Source organism: Marmota monax, unplaced genomic scaffold, assembly GCF_021218885.2.
Source record: "Marmota monax isolate L192 unplaced genomic scaffold, Marmota_monax_Labrador192_F-V1.1 WCK01_AAM20220418_F8-fsc00005, whole genome shotgun sequence".
NCBI classification, from domain to species: Eukaryota; Metazoa; Chordata; class Mammalia; order Rodentia; family Sciuridae; genus Marmota; species Marmota monax.
In genome coordinates this window covers 10,585,340-10,599,590 of record NW_026692254.1, presented here as the reverse complement: position 1 = coordinate 10,599,590, position 14,251 = coordinate 10,585,340, and the positions used below count along the sequence as shown (strand labels likewise).

Below are 14,251 nucleotides of genomic sequence, written 5' to 3'. Positions count from 1 at the left end.
TAATTTTAAATTTGGATATATGCTGAGGAGTGGGATAACTGGGTTAAATGTTGGTTCCAATCCAAGTTTTCTGAGGAATATCCACGGTGCTTTCCAGAGTGGTTGCACCAATATGCAGTCCTACCAGCAATGTATGAGCATAACTTTTCCCCCACATCCTTGCCAACATTGTTACTTGTATTCTTGATAATTGCCACTCTGACTGGAGTGAGATGAAATCTCAGTGTAGTTTTGATTTGCATTTCTTTAATTGCTAGAGATGTTGAATATTTTTTCATATATTTGTTGACCGGCCGTATTTCTTCTTCCAGGAAGTGTCTGTTTAGTTCCTTTGTCCATTTATTGATTGGATTATTTGGGTTTTTCTTTTTTGGTGTTAAGTTTTTTTTTTTTTTTTTTTTTTAGTTCTTTATATATCCTGGAGATTAATGCTCTATTTGAGGTGCAGGTGGCAAAGATTTTCTTCCATTCTGTAGGCTCTCTCTTCATGTCAATTGAGATTTTTAAGTTGCTGTAATTTTGTCATTTGACACCTGGGAGCATTGAGTGCTCCAACTTGCCCAGTATTGTGAGTAGTAGGAGCTAGCAGGGCAAATAGCAAAGGGGTCTTGGTTGACTGTACCCCAAAGCTGTTCAACCAGTAAGCTCTGGTGGCTGAGAGCTATGACTCCTCCACTAACCAGCTGCCTGATCTCGGTGCACTTCTATCCTCTCTGAGCTCATTGTTTCACCAGTAGAATGAGGACCACAGCATCCATCTCTGGGGTTGTGAGGGTCAGGAATCGTCTCTGATTTAAAAATCAGTACTAAGGGGGCTGGGGTTGTGGCTTAGTGGTAGAGCATGTATTAATGCACTGGGTTCAATCCCTGGCACCACATAAAAACAAATGAAATAAAGGTATCATGTCTATCTAATATATATATATATATATATATATATATATATATATATATATATATATTTTATTTTATTTTTTTAATCAGTCCTGAGGTTGAAGACAAGCCCCAGATTCCCACAGAAACCTCCCCAAGCTCATGCTACTTCTGCAGCCTATGCTTTTGGCTGTCCACAAGGGCCTGTCAGTGTACAGGTATCCCACTAAAGTTAAATCTAGGAGTTTCTTGGAGGAGAAAAATATCATCTATGCTGCCTAGATGGCCTTCTACTCTCCCATCCTTCCTTCCTATTTTTTTTTCCACTACTGGAGATTGAACCCAGGGGTACTTCACCACTGAATCACATCTCCAACCCATTTTATTTTATTTTTTAGTTGTAAGTAGATACAATACCTTTATTTTATTTATTTATATGTAGTGCTGAGGATCAAACCCAGTGCCTCACATGTGCTAGGCGAGTGCCCTATCACTGACCCAGCCCTCATTTCTTTTTTTTATGTTGAGTCAGGGTCTTGCTAAGTTGCTGAAGCTTGCCTTGAACTTGCAATCTTTCTGCCTTGGCCTCTGGAGCTGCTGGGATTACAGGCATGTGACACTATGCCAGGCCACTGTTGAGGGCCCCAGGAAGACAGCTGTGCAGACACAAGATCTGATGGGGCTCACCTTTCTTCTAGTTCTCAGAGAGTTGGTTATTAGCTGCCATCTGTGAGGCAGCAGGGGTGACCTTGGCCTTAGACTGTGACAGTCATAAGGAAGGTCCCCACATGGACATTGGTGTAAATTGGACAGCAGGAAAGTGCAAATTTGCACCATCTGGTTACTTCTGAAATGCTTTATGTACACATAATCACTTCTCTTTATCCAACCTGAATAGGAAACAGAAACTACATGTTTCTTTATTCTGTTTTGGTTTTGGTCTGGGATTTAACCCAGGGGTGCTCTACCACTAAGCTACATACCCAGTCCTTTTTATTTTTCAATTTGAAACAGAATCTTGCTAAGTTGCAAGAGTCTCACCAAGAGGCCGCAGCTGGCGTTGAATTTGAGATTCTCCTGTCTCAGTCTCCAGGGTACCTGGGATTACAGGTGTGTGCTACCACAACCAGCCATATTTATTTTAAAAAGGAGTTAGGAGCTGGGGCTATAGCTCAGTGGTGAAGCACGTGCTTAGCCTGTGCGAAGTCCTGTGTTCCATTCCCAGCACTGGGGTCTAGGGGTGGGGGCAGTTTATTTGATGTACTTTATCCCTGTAGAAGTATAGGAAGTTAGAAAGTGAAGGTGACAGAGGGAGTTATCACTCATGCACCCCCATGGCTATGATTAAGGTGTTTTCTGTTTCATCTTTCTCATTTATTCAACAACAATCTACTGAGATTTTACTACATGCCAGGATGATTCTAAGTTCTGGAAACACAGCAAGATGACTGGTATTTCTTCTCCCCAAGAGCTCCCTTCTACTAAGAGAAGAGAAAAAATAAACAAAGAACTAATACACACACACATACACACACACACACTACAGAAAAAAAAAATAAAGTCAGTAGTTAGGACTCAGGCATGAAGAATTGAAGATATGAATCCATGAAGAAAAAAGAGAAGATTTCCTGGATAAGGAATGTTTGAGGAGACTTGAAGTAACTTGGGAGAATGGTCTTTGTAGACATCTAGGGCCGAGCATTCTAGGCAGAAGGGAGAGCACATGCAAAGGTCCCGAGGTGGGAGCATGGCTTGTGGTTGGAGGACAGAAGGAGGCCAGTGTAGCTGGAATTCAACTAAGCCAGGAGACAGAAGAAAGAGAATCCTGAAGGGGATGAGGCTGGATCTGATAGGACAGCAGTTTCCAAACTTGAATGTGCACACAGATCTCCTGGGAATATGTTAAAATGCAGGTTGTGATGCAAGTCTGTACTGGAGTGTGGCAGTGTGCATTTCTAAAATGTGGCCAGGTAATTGTTATGCTCCTGTGGACCACTCTGTGCTTTGTAGAGAGATTGCAGCTTTGTGTGCCAGGATAAGGATGTGACCTTTCCTCTGAGGGAACTGAGAAGTCTTTAAATTATTGTTCTGAGCTGCAAAGCAATTTCATCTGACCTCTGTGTGTGTGTGTGTGTGTGTGTGTGTGTGTTTTGTTGTGATGGAACCCAGGGTCCAGTGCATGATAGGCAAGTGCTCTGCCTCTGAGCTACATCCCCAGAACTTGACCTTTGTTTTCAAGAAATTGCACTGACTGTTGGTTAGGCTCCAGAGAGCAAGGGTAGAAGCCATTGGAAGCCCACTGAAAAACTGGGGTGCAGGGAGGTGCAGGGAAGAGCACAGCAGTGTGTGGTTTGGATAGGAGAGAGGAAGGGTGATGGGGGAAGGGGCCAGATGCTGAAGATATTTTGCAGGTGATCACAAGGATTTGCTGACTGTGCATGGTGTGTGAGAGGGAGGAATCTAGGGTGACCAAGGTGTACTCTGAACAATAAGAAAAATACGTTTTCCACTCTCTGACTTGGAAGATAAAGTATTCGAAGGAAGAATCCTCAAATATTAATTGAACATTTGGATGCGGGTCTGACATTTGGAGGAAAGATCCTAGCTATAGCTATCAACTTGAGAGTCAGTGAACACAGAGCTGGCTGCTGTCTCCTAGGGGGTGATCATGAAGTTTGGCGGGGGGGTTTGAAGATGAAGCCCAGGAACATCCCAACACTTCAAGGTCAAGGAGATGAAAAGTAACCAATAAAGGGAACTGAGAAAAAGGCCAATGAGTAAGAGAAGACCCATGAATTTTTGGTCCCAGTAGTATCAGCTATCTGTGACTGAGAAACAAAGCCCCACTATTGCCATTTAGTGGCCTAAACAATATTTTACTACTTCTCATACTATGAATTGACTGGGAGGTTCGTTTTTATCACACTGATGCTATAGTATCCAAGATGGATTCGTTTGTGTCTGGAAAATTAGTGGTCCTGGTTGTGGGCTAAGGCAGCTCTATTCTCTCTGTGAAGTCTCTGCCTCCAGAAGATGAGATCACCTTCCCCACTGCATGGTAACTGGGTGACAGCAGCTGGGGCTGCTGGGCCTCTCAGGACCTAGGCCCAGAACTGTCAGAGCATCACTTCTGTCTGCCAGGTCCTATTGGTCAAAGCATTGAGGCTAGCCCAGTCTCAGGGCAAGAAACCAGGCTACATTTTTTTTTTTGTAGGGGCTACTGGGGATCAAACCCAGGGCCTCTCACATGCTAAGCATGTGCTTTTTCTCTACAACTGAGTTACACCGCACCCCAAGCTCCTTGATTTGCTGGAGCAGCAAGTTATCCTGTGTACACAAGGGAAAGAAAGACCACATGCTATGTTATATTTCCTCTATTCATAATTTTATATATTTGATTAAAACCAATAATTTAGGACAAGTGGTACAACTCGAGATGCTGGTAGTTAATTTTCTTCTTCCACTAGGCAACCATATGCTTTTGTGTGTGTGTGTGTGTGTGTGTGTGTGTGTGTGTTATTAGGGGTTGAACCCTGGGCTGCTCTACCACTAAACTACATCTCCAGCTGTTTGCCCTTTTTAACTTTTTTATTTTGAGACAGTCTTGCTAAGTTGCTGAGGATGGTCTCAAAGTGGTGATCCTCTTCCCTCAGCCTACTGAGTTCCTGGGATTACAGGCATGCATCACAGCACTTGGCTCAACCATGTGCTTTTTTAGTAAATCCTTTTATTTGTTTGGGCTGTTTCCTTATGTGGTCCACTACAGGACTAACAATCAGAGGGGAATGGTAGCACTAGATAACTTTAAAATTTTTCTGCATGTTTTTGTTTTGTTTTTTGTTGTCTTAAGGCCTGCAGTTTCTGGCCACGTTTTTTGTTTGCTTTTGTTTGTCTGTTTGTTTGAGACAGGGTCTCCCTATGTTGTCTAGACTTGTCTGGAATCAACTGATCCTCTCACCACAGCCTCCAGAGTAGCTAGAGTAGCTGGGATTACTAGCGTGGGCCACAGAACCCAGGTTAGATAACTCTTAAACTAAGTAGAAAATGCAGGTCAAGTGCTTGGCACAGTGCAGGGCACATGTTGTGCTAGCTACTGTAACTGCCTTATAAATCTCTATTCTCTGGCAGGAAGCAACATTCTGCACAGGGTTGGTGGCTGAGCTGGAAGAAGACCCTCTGAAGGCAGACTCTCTTCCTCTGAAGCTATCACAACTAACCAGAAGAAATTCTTTCCAGCACAAAGAACTCAACAAACCGGTTTAAAAAATCCCGTTTCTCCATGTTTACCTTCTTTATTATGTGTTTACTTCTTGACTGTTGAAATATTTAAGGACCTTGTAGAGACAAATTCCTTTCTATCATTCTTCCTTCTTCGTTCCTACACAACAAAAACACCACAGGCTCTATTGAGCTTACTTTGCGTCATGCTGACCACTGCTAGACATTTAACAGACATTATTTAGTTTATTCTTTACCACAACCTCCGGGAAAGAGGCGTTACTCCGGTTTTCCAGAAAAGGAAAATGAAGCAGAGAAGTTAAGGAACTTGCCCAAGGTCACAGAACTAAAAATGACAGGGTTTCAACCCAGGCCACAGATGCTAGAGAATTCAGAGAAAATCCCCATCACCCCAGTCAGCTGAGGTTAGCAGGAGCATGCACTTGTTTCTCAGTTACACTTTTCCCCTGGGCAGGAAGTGACCCCATCAGAACTGATGCCGGCAGATAGTGACTTGAACACTGGGCCCTCAGACCATGGACCCAGGCATTCTCTCTCTGGCTTGAGGGTTCCTGGCAACTCATTCAGCTCATTACCCCAGGGCGCTTATGTGTGCATGGGGTAGCGAGGGATACAAGCCAGCACCGCCTGGTTGTGTTCATTTTCAGGGGCGCAAAGAGCGATTGAAACTTTGGCTTCAGCTTGCAGAGATGCTGAACGGACCAAACTTTGGTCCTTAGACTCACCTGTGCGGTTCGATCGCTCCATTCACCAGTCTCTTACATTCCATGCCTGCTCATTCCCACCCCAGAAGGCTCCCTGCGCCCCAGTCCCTGAGCCTGCTCTCCCGTGGCACTTGCCCCCGCTACTATTGCCGGCTTGGGGAGGCTGTCTAGGCTTAAACAGAAACCAAAACAGCCGGACGCCCAGAAGCCTTGGGGAGGGAGGGCAGACCAGTGGGGCGCAGAACTAACCCATTTGGGTCCCGGAGCCAGCTCGGCTCCGCACTCCCTTCTAGTGCCCCTTGCTCAGGCTGCTCCCCTCTTCCTTTTCAGAGCGGGAGAAAACGGGTGGCGACCCCAGCGGGCTCAAGCTAACAGCTTCTGACCGGCGAGGAGTGGGTGGGGGCCGGAGGGCGGAGCAGGGGCGGAGCTCGCGGAAACTCCAAGTGGAGCCCCGACTCTTCTCATCCGCCTTGGGGCGTCGGGCGAGATGGCGACGCGCAGTGTGGGCCGCGGCGTCGGGCGGCTGCTGGGCAGCCTTTGTAGGCGTCCGGGGCTGCCGGTGCGGCCCCTGCGCGGGCTGAGCGCTCAGGGCGGGGCAACTTCCCACCTCTCGGGGAGCGCCCCCGCCGTAGCCGCAGCGCAGCGGGGTTCGTATCTCGCTCTGAGCGCTCAGGCTGCCCAGGAGCCGGCTGCCTTTTGGGGGTCGCTGGCGCGAGATATGCTAGTGTGGGACACCCCCTACCACACTGTCTGGGACTGCGACTTCAGCAGTGGCAAGATCGGCTGGTTCCTGGGAGGCCAGTTAAATGTATCTGGTGAGTGGCCTACGGGGGACTCTGGACGCCCCCGACTCACGAGTCCCGGGGATACTCAAGGAACCTCAGAAGGCAGCAGCTGTTCCTGGGCCAGGCGAATCGCAGCTGGCGTCTCGGCTGCCTTAGAGCAATCCCCTTCTCTAGTATTCCGCTCCACTCATTCAACCCTAAGGCATGTCACCCCGGTCCCGCATCCCTCCAGGTCCTAGGGAATGCAACCCCCTCCTGGCCAGCTGCAAGCCGGGAATCCACAAGTTCGGCTCCAGGCACTGCCTATGGAGTCTCGGCCCCACGTCAGCTTGGCCTTGTCCCAGGGAAGCTTCTCAACCGACCATCTCCTGAGTTTAATTACAGAGTTCCACAGTGTCTCAGAGCGCAAGCCTGTGGGGAGCATCGGACAACAAACTGGGCCAGGCTTGGGTGCAGAGTGCTTTGCTCAAGGAACCGGGACTTCCCGGCTCCTGTACCTGGGCGGGAGGGGAAAATGGAAAGCGTGTAATGGTTGTCACCTATGACTGCCGTGCCTGGGGACAGACCCTGCTGCGTAAACAGTCGTGGCGAATGGCCTGGGGAAGAGAAACACTGACACCCTTACAACCCCCACTCAGCGTCTGGAATCCATTATCTCCTTACTCAGGGGTTTGTGGGCGGGAAGTTCTCTCTCACCCCTCCCCTCTCCCCAAGACCTGCCCCTCAAAGACACAAACCCAGGTTTGGAACCGGTGGGACTCCAATCCCAGAAACTAGCTCCAGCAGACTGCTAATCCTCTGATTTCTGCTGAGCTGGAATCCAACTGTTCTGCTAAGATATGGGGGTGGGGGAGGTATATGTGGCTCTCTCACCCCAGTATAAGGCACTGAGGAGGTAGAAAGAGAAGGTCCTGGAACTGTAGGCCTGGCTGGACACATAGGGTGGGCCTCAGATGAAGGGCTGCTGTCCTGCAGGATGGGGATAATGGGTGTGGTGGGTCTGCCAGATGTTAAGAAAAGGACAACAGATCATGCCCTGGTCAAGGCCCAGCTTGGAGGTGGGATCCTGTCTCTTCAGCGTCATCATCCCAGTTATTCTACTCCTCTGAGCCTCAGTCTCTCATTTGGTTGTTGGTGTTTTGTATTCTTTCTTTCTCTCTTTTCTTTTTTCCTTGGAACTGGGGATTGGATCCAGGAGTGCTTTACAACTGAGCTACATCCCCAGTGCATTTAAAAACAAAAATATTTTTTCCCCCAAAACAGAATTTCACTAAGTTGCTGAGGCTGACTTCAAATTTGCAATCTTCCTGCCTCAGGATCCCAAGTTACTGGGATTACAGGTGTGGACCATTATGCAAGTCTCTGTCTCCTCATTTGTAAAAATAATGCTCACTTTTTAGACTGACTGTGAGGACAGAATGCTCACAGGTATGGAACAGGCTCTTTGCTTATTGGTGATCGATGAGCAGTAGCAATTTCAATATAGCATGAGATAGCATGAAATTATAGGTAGTGTCTATTTTTCAAGCAAACAAAAAAGAACTTTGGGCTAGCATTTTCCCCCACATTTCATGTTGTGCTACAGGCTTAATCAAGATGAATCACTTACTAGATAAGTGTTTTCTTTAAAACTGACTCAGCAGCAAATGTCCTTGAACTAATGGAGGTGTGTGTGTGTGGGTGGGGTGGTGGTGGTGGTGGTGGTGGTGAGAAATCCTTAGGTTTGCAGAGTTGATGGAATGTGCCCTTGAAGAGTTGATAAAGCAACATGCAGAAGCAAGAGGGCAGAAAGTATGCAGTTCCTTTATAGACTGCCTCTGGACTCTGGAGGCCAAGGCTACTGGGAACATCTATGGTTGGCTCCTGCACAGTTGCAACTGGTAAGACAGCGGATAGACCTCTTTGGGCTGACCAAGGATTCTATGAGCTAGGGTCAGGGGTAGTCAGCAAGAAATTCTGAATCTTTTTTCTTTCATTTATTTCTCCTGAATAAAGGCTTGATAGCTCATATTCTGCTCCACTCATTCAACTCTAAGCCATGTCACCCCGGTCCCACATCCCTCCCGGTCCCACATCCCTCCCGGTCCCAGGGACTGCAACCCCCTCCTGGCTAGCTTCAAGCCAGGAATCCACAAGTCTGGCTTCAGACACTGCCTGTGGAGTCTCAGCCCCAGACATTGACCTTCAGAAAACTGTCTTGTAGAAAAGCATCTATTCTGTAGCTTTCTCATCTCAAATGGGCATTCCTAGCCACTCATCAGTCAGCCACTTCCTTGTTCATTGCAGACCAGTGTCTGTGGACCAGAGTGGTAAGAATAAGAAAAAGAACAAGCCAGGCTGTGGCTTCACTAGGAGCCACCTAGAAATTTGTGGAAGGGATGCTTTGACCTAGTATCTCTCTCTCTCTCTCTCTCTCTCTCTCTCTCTCTCTCTCTCTCTCTCTCTCTCTGTGTGTGTGTGTGTGTGTGTTAAAACCAGCAGGATGACTTGTTTGCCAAAATCATCCCTCTTGAAACTTGTGTTACTCCTTCAGAAATATCTAGATCTAGACCAGCAGTTCTCAAAGCATGGTCCCAACTGGCAGTATTTCCTTACCTGGGAACTTTTTGGACATGCAAATTCTGGGGCCCATCCTAGACTTCCAGAATCATGAACCCTAGGAATAGGGACCTTTCATCTAGAATTAACAAACCTTCCATGCATAAGGATGTGCACCCAGGTCTAAGAATCACTGACATATATTCTCCAAACAGAGGAAGATGAAAGACCTTCTAAAATAGGCAGAATTGGGATACACATGCTGGAAATAACCCTACTAAAGAAACAAACAAACAATGGCATGTGGGTGTTACAGTACACTTTAGAGGTTCCAGGTGGGTCTTTTGAGTCACACCTAGGTTGGAATCTTTGGGTTCTCTTTACTATACTTTGCTTTTTTCCTCATCTATAAAATAAGGATTGATTGTAAGCGGATTCTATTCCAGTTACCATTTTTGCATACCAAGCCTCCCCCAAGTTTAGTGGCACAAAGACAACTACCTTTTTATTATGCTCACATATCCTGTGGGTCAGAATTCTAGAAATAGCCTGTGAGGATGACTTGCTTCTCTCTCATACTTGGGGGAGCATCTGCTTGCTTCTCACTCCTGAGTGTGAGGCTGGTTGGTACTATTGTGAGAATATGGTCTGTCCCCTCAAAACTCCCCACTGTGAGGTTAAGATGGAAACAATCTAACCATAGTATTCAGAGGTGGGATTTTGGAATGTGATTAGGATTAGATAAGGTCATCATGGTGGAGCCTTCATGATTAAATCCTGGTCACTTTATAAGAAGAGGACAGAGATATAGCAGACACACAGACAAAGTCTCTGTATCCTGCCATGTAACACCTTTGTACCACCTTGGGACTCTGTCAACAAGAAGGACATTACCAGATGTTCTTCAAGGCAAGCTCTTTAACCTCTAGAATTGTGAACTGAATAAACCTCTTCTTTGTTAAATTATTCTGCTGTGATATTTCATTATAGTCACAGAAAATGTACTAATACAGTTTAAATGACTTGAATCACAGGTTGGGCTCCACTGGTAAACTACACACAGCTTCTCATACCCAAAAATTACACAGAATTTCTCACGGCCTGATGTCTAGGCCCAGGTAATGTCCTGTGGCCTGAAGTCCAAGAGATCAATGCAAAAATTGTTAGGCTGATAAGCCTATTTGACCTGGGAGGGTTACCTGTTTGCCCAAGTTTCCTTATTGATGAGGTTTATCAGCACTCACCTCCTAGGGCTCTTGTTAGGATTAGATAAGACTTATAAAGCACTCAGCACTGTTTTTAATGTATTACAGCCCCAATTACTGACCAATGTTAATTATTAATGAAACATTTGGGGAGACTGTGTCCTTGAATTTGGCCTTCAGCAGCTGCTAAGAACTGTGTTCCATCTGCACTGGACCATGTGTGTTTGTATCTGATCATCCCAGGATGGGTGAGAAGCTGACTTTGGAAAACACACAGGCACCCAAATTGCTCCCAAAGCATCCCAGTACCCTGCCTATTCAATGCTTTGATAGCCAGGTGGAATGAGGATGTCACTGCCCCCAGAGCAGCTAGGTAGATTCTCCACTCCCTTCAGTGACTTGTCTCCTTTGCCTTTATGTAGGTCTGCTTTGCAGGAGGTTCTTTGGAAAAATAAATTCTATAAAGGGATTCTTTCCCACCTTTGAAATTTGGTTCTGTTTTTTATAGGGTGCACAGGTGTTTTTGCTCTGTGGCATGTAAACTGAAGAAGTCAGGAAGTTGCAAATGAAGAGTCGCAGCATAATGATGTGTGTGTGGCTTTCAAAACACACAACTGGGCTTTAATTTCTAAACCCTAAAATTTGAGTCTGATTTATTTTAAAAAATGGGTGTATTTGTACTTAAGCAAGAATGTAAATAACTATTTTTAACCAAGCATTGATCTCCCCGCTATCCCCCTGGGGTGCCGGGGATCAAACCTAGGGTTTCACAGGTGTCAGGCCATAGCTCTACTACTAAGCCGCATCCCCAGCCCAAACAGTGAGAGGTTTTTTTTTTTCTTTTCTTTTTTTAGTGTGTGTATGATGCTATGGATGAAACCCAGGACCTCACATGTTGGGCAAGTGCTGTACCACTGAGCTATACCCCCAGTCCTCTTGGATGATTTTTGGAACATGAATTATAGGAACAGAAATCATTTTACTGCCACTTTCTCTTCTATTACATACCTCCTTCAATAATCCAGAAGACAGATACATTGATGATGGCAAGATACTACATAGTTACACAGTTGTGCTTCATTTTTCTCTCAGTGATTAAAATAACTTGTGTAAGGTTTTTTTTTTTTTTTTTTTTTTTTAAACTCTAAATGAAAATGTAACTCCAATTTTAGGAGGCGTATCCTCTGGAAGAATCTGAATTCTTCCCAGTTGTCAGAGGCATGACTTACTTTAAATAGCAGATGCTCATGGAAAGTTGGCAAATACAATTTTTGTGACTGATGTAATACCCCAATATATGCCAAGGAGGTTTGCTATTTAAAGAAAACCATTGTGAATCCTTTCGTGAATTTTAACTCCCTAGTTTCTTTTGATTAAAATTAACTTTGTGTGTGTGTGTGGTACTAAAGACTAACCGAGGGGTGTTCTACTACTGAGCTAGATTCCCCAGCCCTTTTTATTTTATTTATTTATTTATTTTTTAAAATATTTTTTTTAGTTGTAGTTGGACACAATACCTTTTTATTTTATTTATTTATTTTTACGTGGTGCTGAGGATTGAACCCAGCGCCTCACACGTGCTAGGTAAGCACTCTACTGCTGAGCCACAACCACAGCCCTGGCAGCCCTTTTTATTTATATATTTTTTTTATTTTGAGACAGGGTCTTGCTAAATTTCTGAGGCTGACTTCAAACTTGCCATCCTCCTGCTTCAGCCTCCTGAGTAGCTGGGATTACAGGAGTGCACCACTGTGCATGCTTAAAATTATTTTTTTGTGTGCTGGGTCCACTTCAAATTGGGGTGTGTATGTGCAAGGGATATATTTAAACAACTAACCAGAGTTTTTGGGCTGAGGGTGTAGCTCAGTGGTAGAGTGCTTACCTAGTGTATGTGAGAGGCCCTGGGTTTGGTCCTCAGCACTACAAGGAAAAAAAATAGAGTTCTTGAAAATTCCTACATTAGTATGTTTCATTTTCATACTGGAAATGATAACACTCTTGTAATTCTTTTTGGTTAGTGAGACTAAAAACCCATGACCCACAAACAGGTATTAGCTTAACTGCCGGGAGGCTGTGTTGGGCCTGGGGTTGGGCCTGTGCTCCAGTGAACTTGAGCCCGCACTCTGCTCCCAGGGGCCTCATCTCCTCCTCAAGACATCAACATGAAGTGGTTGGTGGTCCCATTATACAGGTGTGGCAAAAGGCTCTAATTTATACAGTAGTCGAGTAATTTAGAAAATACCCCATCCCACAGACCTGAATTCTAAATCAAGAGATGGATCATAAATCAATTGTCAAAAGACAAAATCAACAATTTAGTTTAACAATCCTGATTGGTTTTTTTTGCTTTTGTCTTTGTCTTTTTTTTTTTTTTTCCTGACTCTAGAATTGGGCAACACTTCTATTTTGTAAAACAGATCCAGTGTTCCAATGGGCCAAGATTAGAAGAGGTTGGTTTTATAGATAGTGAAGGGTTGAAAAAAGTAGTAAAAACTATTTTGGACATTTCAAAGTTATTTTCCTTTTGTAAGGCAAGAGCAGGGAGACAGAACAATAGAAAAATAACTGACGGGTTTGCATCAGTTTTTTTCAGGTTACACTGGGGTGTGTGTATGCAAGGATTAAGGCAGAGGGAACTTTATTACCATGCCAATTGAAACAGGCCTATTGGGGAAGTTTGGCTGTTACCCCACTAGTCCTAATTTTTCTTAAGGGCAGATAAACAGCCTAGTTTCAGCTTGGTGACCTTGAACTTTAACAGGAGTGACTCCATTTTAATTTTTAGCCTGATCTATGTAGGAATTTAATCCAAAACAACGGCCTTCTGTCATTTTTATTCAACATAGTAAACGAACAAGTCCATACTGTGGTAACTTGCTCAAGGGGTTTTATTTATTTTTCTTTCTTTCTTTCTTTCTTTTTTGCAGTTGTTAGAGGAAGAATGGTGCTCATGATAAAGGAATCTGAGGGTCCCTGTCCTCAGAGACTTTTTGATTCCTATGGGAGGCTGGTTCAGCATTGTGTCCCAGAATGGAGACCACTGAACAGAATGAGGAATTAATAAGTATTGTGGCCAGTTTTCTGCTGGAAGGAAAGACTTTTGTGTGTTGAGAAATTTGGAAAAGGCTTGAAGTAGGTGGGGCTGTGTCTTAGATTGCACTAGGCCTTTCCCCACTCTTCTTGGAAACACTTGGAAATGGATTTTTTTTGTCCCATTGCCCAGTTCTTTGAATTGAGTTTTTTTTTTTTTTTTTTTTTAAACTGGTGTGTGTGTGGGTGTGTGTGTGTGTTTATTTAAATGTAGGATTTTCATCCACCCTTCCCAATTTCCTTCCCTCCATATTTCCTTTCTTCCTTCCCTCTTTCCCTTTCTCCTCCCTCCTCTTCTCTCCTCTCTTCTCTTTCCTTTATTCCTTCTGTCTCTGTCTCCCCCCACACTTCCTTCTTTCTTTTTCCTCTTGGATTTGAGGCACTAGCAGAAACCATAAGTAAGAACCAACATGCCCATAGCATTTTAGGGCCCCTGTCCCCCAGGTAACACACTGTGGTGGCTGTGAGCAAAGATGAGTTATTCTGTTTGTTTCTCGTGAGAACACTCTGACAATCTCTGGCCCCATAACAGAAAACTCTCAAATGACGCCTAATTCCTACAGTCCCACCCAGAGTCATTAAACCACCATATGGATCAGAAAACTGAGATTTAGCTTAAAAAACAAGAACATTGTTAGTGGTTAGTGAGCATTTGGCCAGGGCTTGGACTTGAGACCAAGAATTTTTAGCTATGGCATCAGACTGCCAGCTGGGCATGGCCAGATGTCATACAAGACAGGCATGATTAATATTCTCCTTCCAAAAGGAAAAAACAAAACAAAACAACAACAAAACCTCCCCCCAACCCATGGAATCT

At 44.7% G+C, this 14,251-nt stretch overlaps 1 protein-coding gene and 1 long non-coding RNA gene across 2 annotated transcripts in view; one reads left to right on the top strand and one right to left on the bottom strand.

Moving 5' to 3' along the window:
• The window catches only part of LOC124086873 (uncharacterized), a 34,120-nt gene extending 27,802 nt beyond the window's left edge, over positions 1–6,318 (bottom strand). Inside the window, exons 1-2 of the long non-coding RNA XR_006849956.2 lie at positions 5,838–6,318; positions 5,161–5,251 (exon numbers count right to left, since the gene is read on the bottom strand). This is a non-coding gene — a long non-coding RNA (uncharacterized LOC124086873). The remainder of the gene's footprint in view (positions 1–5,160; positions 5,252–5,837) is intronic.
• The window catches only part of Acss1 (acyl-CoA synthetase short chain family member 1), a 61,081-nt gene continuing 53,118 nt past the window's right edge, over positions 6,289–14,251 (top strand). The window contains exon 1 of the mRNA XM_046435340.2: positions 6,289–6,631. Within this exon, the coding sequence (XP_046291296.1) occupies positions 6,304–6,631 (328 nt within the window). The 5' untranslated portion in view covers positions 6,289–6,303. The remainder of the gene's footprint in view (positions 6,632–14,251) is intronic.